At 45.0% G+C, this 13337-nt stretch overlaps 1 protein-coding gene across 1 annotated transcript in view; it reads left to right on the plus strand.

Annotated features, from left to right (window-relative positions):
* Window positions 1-383: 383 nt before the first annotated feature.
* Window positions 384-13337, plus strand: part of LOC135813771 (ribosome biogenesis protein BMS1 homolog) — a 28323-nt gene continuing 15369 nt past the window's right edge. The window contains exons 1-12 of the mRNA XM_065326776.1: window positions 384-841; window positions 1510-1589; window positions 2983-3171; window positions 3767-3909; window positions 4427-4548; window positions 5277-5425; window positions 6126-6188; window positions 7701-7787; window positions 8226-8254; window positions 11492-11838; window positions 12058-12159; window positions 12394-12617. Of these exons, the coding sequence (XP_065182848.1) occupies window positions 472-841; window positions 1510-1589; window positions 2983-3171; window positions 3767-3909; window positions 4427-4548; window positions 5277-5425; window positions 6126-6188; window positions 7701-7787; window positions 8226-8254; window positions 11492-11838; window positions 12058-12159; window positions 12394-12617 (1905 nt within the window). The 5' untranslated portion in view covers window positions 384-471. The remainder of the gene's footprint in view (window positions 842-1509; window positions 1590-2982; window positions 3172-3766; window positions 3910-4426; window positions 4549-5276; window positions 5426-6125; window positions 6189-7700; window positions 7788-8225; window positions 8255-11491; window positions 11839-12057; window positions 12160-12393; window positions 12618-13337) is intronic.

Raw genomic sequence — 13337 nt, forward strand, 5'->3', positions numbered from 1 at the left:
CTACAGTAGTAGCAGCCCAGGGGAGGGGGCTTCAAGAAGGGCATTGTTTCGAATGCGTACCGGTATTCCAATCAAAATAAAGCACAAGAGTTCATGCATAATGATGTACGATTTGTGATCTTCGATCTTGATCTTGATCATGATCATAGCCAGGGTCCCTCGGCCTCAAAACACGACAAAAGGACCACTCGTGCGAGTGCGGCTCGCGATTATGCGCGAAAGCTCGGCCGATCGGCGCAGCATCCGCCGCGCATGTGCCGATCATGGCCAGCACATGCATGATGCAGCATAAAAATATCTTGGATGTTTTATGTATATAATTATAACGTAATAATTATACGTAAAAATCAGTGAAAATTATTTTTAGTTCTGAATTGAAAGGCCTTGAATTATTTTCAGTAGCAATTATTTTCAGAATCAGGTTGTATTTTTATTGTGCCTTTGCAAATGATGTTTTAGCATTGGTTGGTCATGGAAGATTCCTCTCAGGCTTCGGCCAAGGGCCATCGCAAGCGACAGGCAGGTCCGAAAGCAGACCGTAAGAAGCAGGCCAAGAAAAATGAAGATGGCAGTAAGAAGCAAAACGCTCAGCGAAATGCGAAGGCCTTTACGTTCAAGTCGTCAGTTCGTGCAAATAGACAGGCACGTAGGACATTGGATATTAAATCCAAGGCCATTCATGTCCCCGTTGTGGACAGAACGCCGCAAGAGCCACCTCCCGTGTTGATAGCAGTGGTTGGTCCACCGAAAGTTGGAAAATCTACGCTGATATCCAGCCTGGTGAAAAACTTCACTAGGCAAAATCTGGTTGATGCCATGGGGCCTATCACCGTTGTGAGCGGTAAGTTATACAGTACAGTGTATTAAAACTTTTAAACGAGTACATATTGTCAGTGCACAAAGGCAGAAGAGAAGAAAGACAACCGGATAGGTCATTGTTGTAACGCTGCGTTCATGCACATAGCAAAGCTTAGTTATAGGCAATCCTCAGACAACTGATAACCTGTACATCATCTGGCTACAAATTTACGCCCAGGCAGATAGCAAAGCGCGACATTAGTGTGACATTCAAGTTGATGAGACATGTTGAGGATGGTGTCAGTTTTTACATGGTGGGTGAAAAGAAGGGAGAGAAGGAGAGGTGACAGTCAAGTTACAGTGATGGCAGGCAGGCAGGTACAGACCATACTCGATGCAGAATAATAATTAATGATACGCATCCTGAGACCATCGCTGCGCATGTGCCCGCGTGGGCTAACTTGGCTTTGATACTCAAAGCCGGCGTTTAGGACTCATTTAGCTTTGGCATACTTGTAGGCAAGTGCAGTGTTTGCTGAGGCGTTGTGTAGTGCGTTGAACTTGAAGAACCAAGCTCATGCAGCCAGTTGTGGCGTATCCTCTGGAGCCAGAGTGATTACTGAGTGGCGCTTTCATCATCATTTTTTTTAAACAGAGAATTCATCCTCTATCATCGTTGTTTCTCTCGTTTCTCTCTTTATTTTTCTTCAGGTCGCAAGCGGCGTTTGACATTTGTTGAGTGTAACAATGACATCATGTCTATGATTGACATTGCTAAAGTTGCAGACTTGGTGAGTACATGTGCCTCTTCATGTACACAGGGGTGTATCAGTTGACACCATCAGCATGTTGTACTTCCTCCGTTAAGCAAAACTTCGTTGCGTTTTTACAGTTCAGTCCAAATCATTCTATGGCTACGAACACGCTTTGCAAAGTGGAAAACAAGGCAGCATATGAAAGATATTTATTTACAGATGTCACACAGCTCGTTTCAAAGCAGTCCAGCTTCACTCTTCGTCTGAATCTGATGACGACTCACTCCCTGATGACATCGAGTCTGCATCCTCGCTGATTTTCGCCTCCAGCGCTGCCAGCTTTTGTTCCGCAGCCTTTACAAGTTTCCAAGACACAATTTGATCGTGGAGATCGCCAAGTTCTTCGTTCAAACTGTGCGCTTGACGACCTCCACGGTGGCGCTGGTAGTTGTGGCCACTCTCCGGAACGCTATGGAAGGAGCCATACAGACCCAAACAAACGCTCCCCATCTTCACAGCGGTGTAGTCGTTCCAGCACGTTTCCACACCCTGCAGAAGCTCCTTTCTGGTTTCCTTCACCACGAGTGACTGTGGAAGAACGCCAAGTCGTCGATGTCGAGATCAGGATTTTGCGCCGACTGAACAACCTGAATGTCGAACACTTTTGATTTCCCCTGCGCTGCAAACACAAGTGCATTGATTTTAGCTGTGTGCGGATGCGCACCATCGACTCGTGCTAGTACAGCAGTCACTGAGTGCCTGAGCGCTGGCCGGCTCCTGGACACTTCTTCGAGCCACGCGATCTTTCAAACTTTTTCATTTTCGCACTTTGGTGTCATGCGCGCGCGCCTGGGGTTGTGTTCTGGTGACATCCTGCGAGAAACGGTTCTGCTTCGCCGATTTTTTCAAAGGACTCCATGCTTTTCGGAGGTTCAAAAGCCTGTCAGAACAATGGACGACAACTCGGCTACCCTATGTAGGGGATAGATCACTGACATGTATGTCTAATGCCGACAGAAATATCATGACAAGAACACTAAAAACGCAACGAAGTTTTGCTTAGCGGAGGAAGTACACGTGTGCCAGAGAGTGTGTGTGTGTGTATTGCCATGCCATCGTTGGTGTATCAGCTGACAGCATCAGCTTGTACACGTGTGCCAGTGTGTGTATGTTGCCATGCTGCTGCTGCTGCTGCCTCCGCTCTATCATATGTACCTCTATCTCTGCTGCAACATGGCAAGCCATGCATTAATCTGCCGCGGTGTGTGACTGCCACAGTCTATGCATAGAATCACGCATCCACCTGTAAATCCAACTCCCTGGTATGAATCTCTTGCACTGGGAAAAGTTGATAATGAATTCTCGTCTCCTCCGCTTGTCTATTAGTTTCACAATTCTTTTCGCTGGATTGCCGCTTTCTTCGTTGTAGGTTCTGCTGTTGATCGATGCCAGCTTTGGCTTTGAGATGGAGGTGTTTGAGTTCCTCAACATTTGCCAGGTGCATGGTTTCCCACGCATCATGGGAGTCTTGACACATCTGGATCTGTTCAAGCAGGCCAAGACAGTACGCAAGACCAAGAAGCACCTGAAGCATCGCTTCTGGACGGAGATCTATCAGGTAGCCAGCAAACTGACACTCACTTTGTATTTTTATTTATGAATTCTCCACAGGCCTTAGCCTAAATCGAGGGGAGTCTCCGTTGTTCAATGTGCATCTGTTAGAGTGATGATATCAGCTGTGTTTGCTTGATAAAGCCGGACATGGAGATACTTGTGGCCACCTCTCTACTCGATACAAGGGTGTTGCTATACTTTTTGAGCTGATAGCATTACAATCCCTATGCTCTAGATGACCAGCTTTAGGAAGACATTGTATTCACAGCAGTTGTTACAGAGCCACGGGGTACAGTGAACAGCCAACAACTAGATGGAGCTACAAGACGGCAAACAAGAAGACTGAGAGCAAATGCACCCGAGGAAATGTAAAGGACCAATCTGGTCAGATCTGATAACTATTGATGGCAGATCTGAGGTGCATACAGTGACACGCATTGCTCTACTGACAGATGAGAGAATGCTCATTGTTCTGGTTTGTTATGCGTTTGCATGTATGTGTGTGCATGCGTGTGTGTGTGTATATGTGTGTACGTGTGTGTACGTGTGTGTATATGTGTGTACGTGTGTGTGTGTGTGTACGTGTGTGTGTACTACAGGGTGCCAAGCTCTTCTACCTATCTGGTCTGTCTCACGGCCACTACCCTAAGATGGAGGTGCACAATCTTGGACGGTTCATTTCGGTCATGAAGTTCAAGCCTCTCCAGTGGCGTGAAACACATCCATATGTTCTGACGGATAGGTATGTTGGGAACGTGCTTGCGTGCGCACACACATGCACACACCACGAACGCACGTACACACACACACCGAGGTAGTTGTGATACGTGTAGTATACGTTCATATCAATTTTAGGACCAGCACTGGCAGTTTGCTTGTTCTCTGACCACACACTAGCCTTCTACAGTAACTGTGTATGCAAAGACGCAGTAATAGTATCATGAGGTGATCACAGATGGCCGTGTTCAACAATGACACATAGGCATCCAGCCGTAGCCGTAACAAGCTTTAACAAGTCGGACCCGTTGCACCAGTCCTGCGGGTTTCTCTCATACAATGGCCGTGGTGTGTGTATTCCTACAATGACCATGGTGTGTATTCATAGTTCATACGATGACCATGGTGTGATGTGTGGTGTATATATTCTAACCCAGAGTCCAGTGTTACTGTGTCATCTACACAACACCACACCATCATATCGTTGTAGTTCCAGGTTGTTAGGCTTCTTGCTCGTTGCTCTTGTTTGAATGTTTTTCCAGATTTGAAGACTTGACGGACCCGGAGACTATCCGAGCCGATGAGAAATGCAATCGGACAGTGTCTCTGTACGGTTATGTACGTGGCACACATCTGAAAGACGGCTCATCTGTTCATCTGGCTGGTGAGTATTCATATGTACAGTGCGACCCACTCCGGACCACTGTTTAACATGACTGATTGGGGACCAGACCATGTCTCCGTTGTTAGTATCAGAATGTCTTGCTTTGCGGCCGTTGGCCCAGTGCAGTGTATAAGCCATGTGTACCAGCATTGTGCATGCATGCTTGTGGCTCGTACATGTGTGTGTGAACTAGGGGTGAAACGAGTATCTATTTTGACCAACCGATCACTCGTTCATAATATTCGATCGAGTATCCGATTATTTCGAGTATTTTATCAAAATTCAAAAGCGCTAGATTTGCAAGTTCTCGACCAATTCGGAAGAAATTATCTGTGAAAATAGAACAAAAGTCGCCAACGTCTTGTACAGAGTGTAAAGTAACGATTTTCATCAGTACTTTCATATCTCAGAACGTTACTTGCTGTGGTGATCGCATCGTCCAAGTCTTAAAATACTAACTCAAAGCCATGCATATTATAATAATAAACGCATGCATACCATGTACCAGCGGTACAACAAAAGTTTAAACAAAATACAATGCCAATCCTAAAAAAAAAAAATAAAAATAAAACGATCGAGTGCAAAATTTCGAATACTCGCTCGTTTGAAATTTTCGAACGAATACTCGAATATTCGAACTAATCGTTTCACCCCTAGTGTGAACTTGTGGCTGTGTGTTTCTTTGATGCGGGTCTCCTATTCTGTTTGGCCGTTTTTATCATCTTCAGGTGTGGGTGACTTCCCGCTGTCGTCTGTGTCCGAACTGTCTGATCCATGCCCACTGCCTGATGCCGTAAAGAAGCGCCGCTCACTGAATGATCGTGAGCAGAAGATCTACGCTCCTATGGCAGGCGTTGGTGGCGTTGTTTATGACAAGGTAACTACGTGTACACTGCCTCCCTCTTGTGTTCCATAAGGCATTGTGTTGTCTGAGGATGGCTTTGAGCGTGGCAGCTCTGAGCGACAGCAGAATTTTGCTCTAGCTCCTGTGTACCTGTACCGGTATGAGTTTTCCTTCACTGTATATACTTTATAGGTTGCGTACTCTCAGACTATTGGAGTTCTTCTGCTCAGTAACTGTGTTCTTGTACATGCTATGACTAGTATGAGCACCTCTATACACGTGTACTCTCTGTAGTGTAAGACCTTGTGATGATATGCTGCCACATGTAGTATACATTGTGCTATTATCTACTGTAAATATACAAATTTTCGGCAGCTATTTAATTTCGGCTATATTCGGCACCGACCCAAAACGCCTAAATTAAAACGCCGATGAAATTGTTCACCGCATCTGTCGCACTATACCATGCCCTCTACCCCACGCCGAAAATAAATCGCCGCCGAAATGTCAAAAATCGTGAAGTGCCGAAATTTTGCAGCGCCGAAATTTTGTATATTTACAGTATACAAAATCTGTTGATCCCCGAGCTGCAGAGAGTGCTCAATGTCATCGACAGAGCTTAGAAGATAGCAGACTCAGCGGAGGACGTTCAGGTTGGTATGTTACTACGTGTATTATGGATTTGTTTCATCACTGCATGCATGTGTTCCTGCTGTCTATGTCCACTGTACAGGATGCTGTGTACGTTGACTTGCATAGCAAGGCTGATGCCGATGGAGAAGTCAACGAGAAAACGGTATGTAGAGTTAACGCTATTATTGTTGTGGTTTCTAGCAGGGGTGAGGCGATTGCAGTTTGTTTTGCATATCCATTAACCTATCCTTGTAGCGATTTGATTATCGATAACATCTTCGATTATTTGTGGTTCTTTCCAACCCGTGCAACAACTGTTGTCATTCCAAGTTTGTCCCTTGGCAACCCGCACTTCAGTGCATCGTTGAAAGCGTTCACAGTACGTGGTGGATGATTCTGCTGAGTACAGAGGTGTCATGTTGCGAAAAGGCGGCATGTCAGCATAACGTGTCAAGATCATCATCCGATCCGTGCCAAACAACTTTTCTATTTACCCCCACCCCCACCTGGATCACTCAATCTCTGTTGTAGGCTTATCAGCATCACTACCAAGTTTGTTTTAACCCATTGAACGCTGATGACGTCTATAGACGTAAATGCCCCTCATGCGCTGATGACGTCTATAGACGTCATGGGATATATCTCTTAATTTGCTGACCCAAAATCCTATAATATTATATAGGATTTGAAAATATGTGCGTTTTATGCCGTTGTTATTGGTCATCACGACCAATAATAATGGCATTATGGTTTTCATGGAAGTTGTAAATATGTTTGAGGCATGAATGTTTACATTTTAGATTCATAGGGCGATAATATTTCTGATGAATACCCATTTTCAGCAATAATTTGAAATTTGAGCATAATTGTTCAGCTGCTGTCATGGAAAGGACTGAAGCAGTGAATGTGCAGAAGAACATTGCAGGTGTGGCACGGGGTGGTTTCATGACGACATATCGCACATGCCGTCATGAAACTACCAGTTTTAAGGATAAAACAAGGTCCAATAAAATCTCAAATCCTATATATAGGATTCGAAAAATAGGGCACAGGCCTTAGTAATATTGGGCAAGGAGATGAGCCTGAGATGTTAGTGTTTGAAAAAGTTATCTTATTCAACTCTCAATATCTACTAAGACCTAGCAAGGAAGAATTGGTCACATACGTTTCCACACCCATTTTGTGTTGAAAAATATGACCAAAATCCTATATAATTATAGGATTTAGCAAATTGAGAGATAGTGATTTCTGGCACTCTCTGGTATGTAAAAGCACTGTTAGTCAGTTGGATCATGATCCTGTCGTTGGCACGAATCCCGCTTGGAAACACTACGCGTCTTTTTTTTCTTCTCTTTTCTGCGATCTTTCAGCTGCAATTTCACGCATTTGGCGTATTTCACGCAATTTGAGCAAACTTGCGTCCTCTATTGTGATGCGCTATTCTTTTTGTGGACTGTATCGATTCTGTCACCTTGTGGTTGATAGTCTTGGCAATCATTTCCAAAATATTTGAGGACCCCAGTTGCCAGAACCCTGGAGTTTTAGAACTTGCTATCGGCCCTATTTTTAGCATTTATATGCAGAGTACCATAGGCAAGGCCCAGTAGCGCTGAATGGGTTAATAATGCCGACTAATCCTTTATTTCTATATTTGTTTCCTTTCCTTGACATTCAGCTGCTTGCTGATGACCTAGTGTCTACATTGGATACGGCTGATGATCTCCATTCCAAGACAGCCCAGCAGGACTTGCAGTTGTTCCAGGTACTGTACTGCTAGGGTGTTCTGTGTGATGTGATGTGGTATCTGCTAGTGTTTGGTGATAAGGATGATACTCCTGTTGTAATGTCTCACTACACTAGAGCGTATCATACTGGTGATAGTCACTCTCAGGGTTGCTTTCATGCATGGCACGTACACATATTATGGATAATTGTACACTTGCACATCTTGTTTTTGTTTTGTAGGAATCAGATAGCCCTGCTCTCCGGTGAGAAGTCAGCATTGCCAATGCTTTAAACGAAACAACAACAACAACAAACCTTTTTGTTGCCAGTTGACGGGCATAAAACTAAAGTATATTTCATGGGCCGGCGTTGCTGTGTTGTTGCGTGCTCCCCGGAGAGCTGAGCTATTTACATGTGCTTATGTGCAGCGATGCTCATTCTACTTTTTATGTGTTCTCTGTGTTACTGCATTCAGGGTGACTCTACAGGTTCTGGCAAAGGCAGGTATGGTTTGGTGGTTACTGTAATTTCACAAATGTTCGGTGTACTTTTATTTTCGGTGTGTCTGTTTCATGCCTGAAATTCCAATACACCGAACAAACACTAACACACATAATCCAATAGGGAACTGTTTCTCCGTACCTAAAATTTCTGCTCACCTAACCTGGCCTTTTGTCCTCATACCGAAAATATTGAGCACCTAAATTCTGAAATTCGAGTACTGTAAAAGCTGTACAGTCAACTTCGCTAGTAACGACTGCGGATATAACGACAATTCGCGAATAACGACAGAATTTCCATGCCCAGAGCAAAGTCCCATCTAACTGTATACATTTAACTTTGGATATAACGACTATCTGAATAACGACAATTCGCGAATAGCGACATACTTTTAGTGCCCCGAGGTCATATTCACTGCTTGAATAACGACTTTCTGGGCTTTTGACAGCCATTTCAAGTACCTGTCATGCAGAAGTACCAGAACCCATGGCGATGGATAAAGGCACACATGCAAGAATATGCAGCCAAGGGGGGGGGGGGGGGTGCTTCAAAATAATTGGAGTGATCACTGATCAGCATAACTATAGTCTGTTTCAAAAAGATTAGCAATCAGGTTTTGGTCTTAAAAAGTATGAAGATAAGGGAAATTTGGACAACAAAGTACATAAACGGGCTGGTTAGGGCACGGCAAATTGTTCTGTGAAGGTTTCGGAACAATTGGACCAGCCGTTAAGGAGTTAGAATTTCGGCCAGGTTTCCGGCCTTTTCCCATGGTTTGCAATTTGCCCTGGAAGCCAATATCGATTTTTCTATCAAAACCCACGATTTATCTTTTCCTTTCTGGCCTTGTGGTTATGCATGCTGTCTGCTGACCATGAAGTTGTGAGTTCAAATCCCAACCTATCTTCAACTCACATTTTTTTTCATTGTTTTTTGGTGATCAAGCAGACTTGTTGTTGTTCACGGTTGTTGTTAGCTAGCTCCCGCTTCCTCCCGAACTGACTGACACTTGACTGGCTCACGCCATGTGAACACACCCACAACACTGAAACGGTGTGAGTGAATATGGAAGTCATTGCGCTGTAGCTACGTGTTGAATACACCGGCACATCGATCGATCGATTTCTTTTTGAGAATTATTTAGTATTTCAAGATCGCCAATTTATTTGAATTTAGAAGTCAACGCCGTCTTCTATCAGCTTCCACAGGTGTCTGCTTTTCTCAAAATGTTGTCGAAGTCATGGCCTTGGGAATGAGTCTGTGTCGATGTCGTTTTCGTCACATGGTGAGAGTAAACTGCATCGCAGCTCAAAGAAACTATTTGGTCACAAAACATATCGGGACCCATGCCGCTCGTCAGCCTCGGCATTTACTACACTTTCGACATGTCCTCTCTGACTACATAATCGATACGAGGAAGAACTCGTTTGTTGTGAACCAGACGTACACGACTGTACCGACATCGACCTGAGTGAGTTGTCATTTTTCATGCTTTCGCGCGGAATATTTCTTCGAGTTCACAGTGAGTTTTCCAGGCAGCGCTCGAGCGCTCATACGGTAAGACGGCAAACTCCCCGGGCGATCACCAGGATTGCTAATCTTTTTGAAACTGACTGTACATGTAGTTGTACAATGTCAATGATTGTACAGTAATCATCGTACATGTACTAGTACATGGCATGTCCCCGTAGGTGGTTCCAAAAGGCTAATTTTTCAATCCATCTCCCTTGCATATTGACTTTGTAGTTCCTTTCACTAGTTTTCACTAGTTTGAGGGAAAGAGACAAACGGGAAAAGTCTGAAGAAAAAATTGACTGTCACCACCAGGACTCGAACCAGGGACCCTCGCTTGTAGCTAGCGATGCTCTAACCACTGAGCTATGGTGTAGTCGTCATCCCAGCAGAGACTGTTCAACATTTTCTTCAGACTTCGTAACTCACACTTCCTGTGAATCCACACAGGCGGGTGGGACGCAGCCCTCACTGTACCCATTCACTTATTCTTACTCACTTATTCTTTCTTATTTTGTTCCTTTCAATTGTAATATAAAAATAAAGTATCGACATAGAGCATGAAAAGAGCTTCATTTTGATATGCATGTCATACTATACAAAATATGGGTTCGCATACATTTAAATGGGACTTCGGATATAAGGACACTTCGCGAATAAGGACACTTTTCTGATGCCCCGCCAAGTGTCGTTATTCGCAAAGTTGATTGTATATATAACGAAGTGCTAACTCTAACGAGTTAACGAGGAGAAATCTGTCGTTAAAATAGAAATCGTTGTACAGAAATCGATTCATATGCTATCCTATTGAGCGTTGAGAATGAGTGAAAATCGTTACCTTTTGTACACGTAAACTAGTCACTTTTGGGAAATCGTTATATATGCGCCTCGTTAGAATAATGGCTTTTACAGTACTACCAAGAGTACATAACATAACCTCCCAGAGTGTGCAACGCCGATCCAGCTCTGCATAGGGTCTTGGTCGAGCGGAATCGGATCTTCTGATGTCATGCGTACACTCCACACCAGCGCAAGGCCGGTCTCGAGGCAGGGTACCATTGTTTTTGATCCAAGAGTACCCGCGACTCCCCGGGTTCCCCTCAGATGTGTACGGTATTATGACGCAAAGATCCGATTCCGCTCGACCAAGACCCTATGCAGAGCTGGATCAGGCGTTGCACACTCTGGGGGGTTATGTACTCTTGCTACTAGTACTACCTGTACTACCTTTACTATAATATCATGCACTGCTAGTGTAGCCTGTCTATGTATGTGTGTGTGTGCATGCAATTACACATGGTGGTGGGGCACTGGCCAGGAAAGGCTTCTTGTACCAATCATCATGTTGTGTAGACCAGGCTAGAGCAGCAAGGGTGGTGTGGTACGGACACATGATGTGCACATGTGCGTATGTATGTGCGCTTTATAATTTTGTCAGTACATGATTGTACATGTACTCGTGTGCTTCACACTTCATTGCCAGTTGGAGTGGGTGAATGGATTCTGTTACATGTATACGTAGGTGAGGCTTTGTTTTGATCTCTCTGTCTGCCTGTCTCTCTCTCTCTCTCTCTCTCTCTCTCTCTCTCTCTCTCTCTCTCTCTCTCTCTCTCTCTCTCTCTCTCTCTCTCTCTCTCTCTCTCTCTCTCTCTCTCTCTCTCTCTCTCTCTCTCTCTCTCTCTCTCTCTCTCTCTCTCTCTCTCTCTCTCTCTCTTACTCTTACTCTAGTATGGCTATGCCACGCTCGGTTGAAGTTGTGGACAAAGACGGCCGTGTGCGTCGACGTGCTATCTTTGGTGATGATAAGCATGTGGATGAGGATGAGGATGATGATGATGATTCAGACGAAGAAGAGGAAGGCGACAGTGATGATGAGAGCATTGGCGATGAAGAGTCCATGGAGTTCGGAACAGATGATGACGGCGATGAGGATGAGGATGACAGTGATGACGATGACGATATGTGCTCCGAGGATGAGGAGAGTACCAGTGGTGAAGAGGAAGAGGATGACGATGAGGATGATGATGATGACGACGACGACGATGACAACGAAGAAGGAGACATCAGTGAAATCGGTATGGTAACGTTTTGTTTCGCAACCTCTGTTCATGTACTTTGTCTGGTCTTCACCTGTCTTGGATAGTACAACTTCAAAGTAGCTAAAGAACCTCACTGAAATGGTACCATTGTGCATCTGTTGTTGATTTCTAGTTGTGTTTCGTCTGTCTGTGTGTATGACTGTGTTGGTGTGCATTGTATGATGTCATCGTGCTGTATTCTCTTGCACTTTACAGGCTCTCTCAAATGGAAGGAGAACCTCAGGTCGAAAGCAGCTGCCGCCTTCCGCCTCCGCTCCCAGACGGCTCAAAACCTGCAGAAAATCGTTTATGGACAAGGTATGTGTGTGTGTGTGTGTGCTTGCGTGTGTGCGTGCATATTCATACATGCGAGTGAAATGCATTTGTGGCAAGTATTGATATCCCTGTCATGTCGGTGTTCACACGCTGACCTTGTGAGTGATATAGTTACTGTCACTTACCACTGTGTACTAGTATTGTAGATGTTTGTCAGTTTGTCCTACAATAGGCTACACGCCTCTGCATTTCCTATGCTGCTTATGAACACCGCAGGGCCTGCCAAGGGTGGCTCAAGTCAAGAGAAAAGTCAAGATGAGAAGGCTGATGATGATGATACGCTGCTGATAACACGCAAGTCAGTCGGAGAGACTAGCCAAGCGGAGATGAGCGGTACGATATCCGAGCGGCCTCTCGATGAGCAGGTGTGCGCACCAGGTCGGTTCCATGGCCGCGATTCGTCTCGGTATTGTGCTCCCACCACCGTATGGGATGACGAGGTGAGTGAGTGTTGCCTGAACAGCCATCTTGGAATGTGCCGGATCATGACTTGATAACCTAGAGAGGGAGACTGATGGATGAACGGACATACATACAGACAGGCAGACATAGAGACAGACAGACAGGCTGACATATAGACAGACAGACATACGTACATACAGGCAGCCATATAGACATACATACATACATACTCAATCTGCGGACAGAACTGTTTCGTCCTTTGTGGACTCGTCAGCGCAGCACAGAGAAAATGAGGCCGAACCTGATAGCAATGGAAATAAAAATTTCCAATCAGGCCCGAACGTACCTTGCCAGAGTGCTCAAACTGACGAGTCAGTGAGCTCTGCATACATACATACATACATACATACATCCTGTCCTGTTGAGCCACTGCCATGAAGGTTATGTGGGCCCCGGAGGGGCAGCTGAGAGAGAGGAGGAACACACAGCCCTGTGACGATTCAGGTGATGCGGTAAACGAAATCGGCGGGAGCAGGCGCAAATACATTTGAAACCCTGACGGTCCTGAACGGTTGGACGACTACAAGTCCGTGAGCAGCGATGACGGGCGCGGCCACGTGTAGACGCAAAACATACATACTTACATACTTACATATATACATACATACATACAGGCAGACATATAGATAGACAGACAGACAGACAGGCACACATAGAGACAGACAGACAGACAGACAGACAGACAGACAGACAGGCAC

Source organism: Sycon ciliatum, chromosome 4 (genome assembly GCF_964019385.1).
Source record: "Sycon ciliatum chromosome 4, ocSycCili1.1, whole genome shotgun sequence".
In the NCBI taxonomy this organism is placed as follows: Eukaryota; Metazoa; Porifera; class Calcarea; order Leucosolenida; family Sycettidae; genus Sycon; species Sycon ciliatum.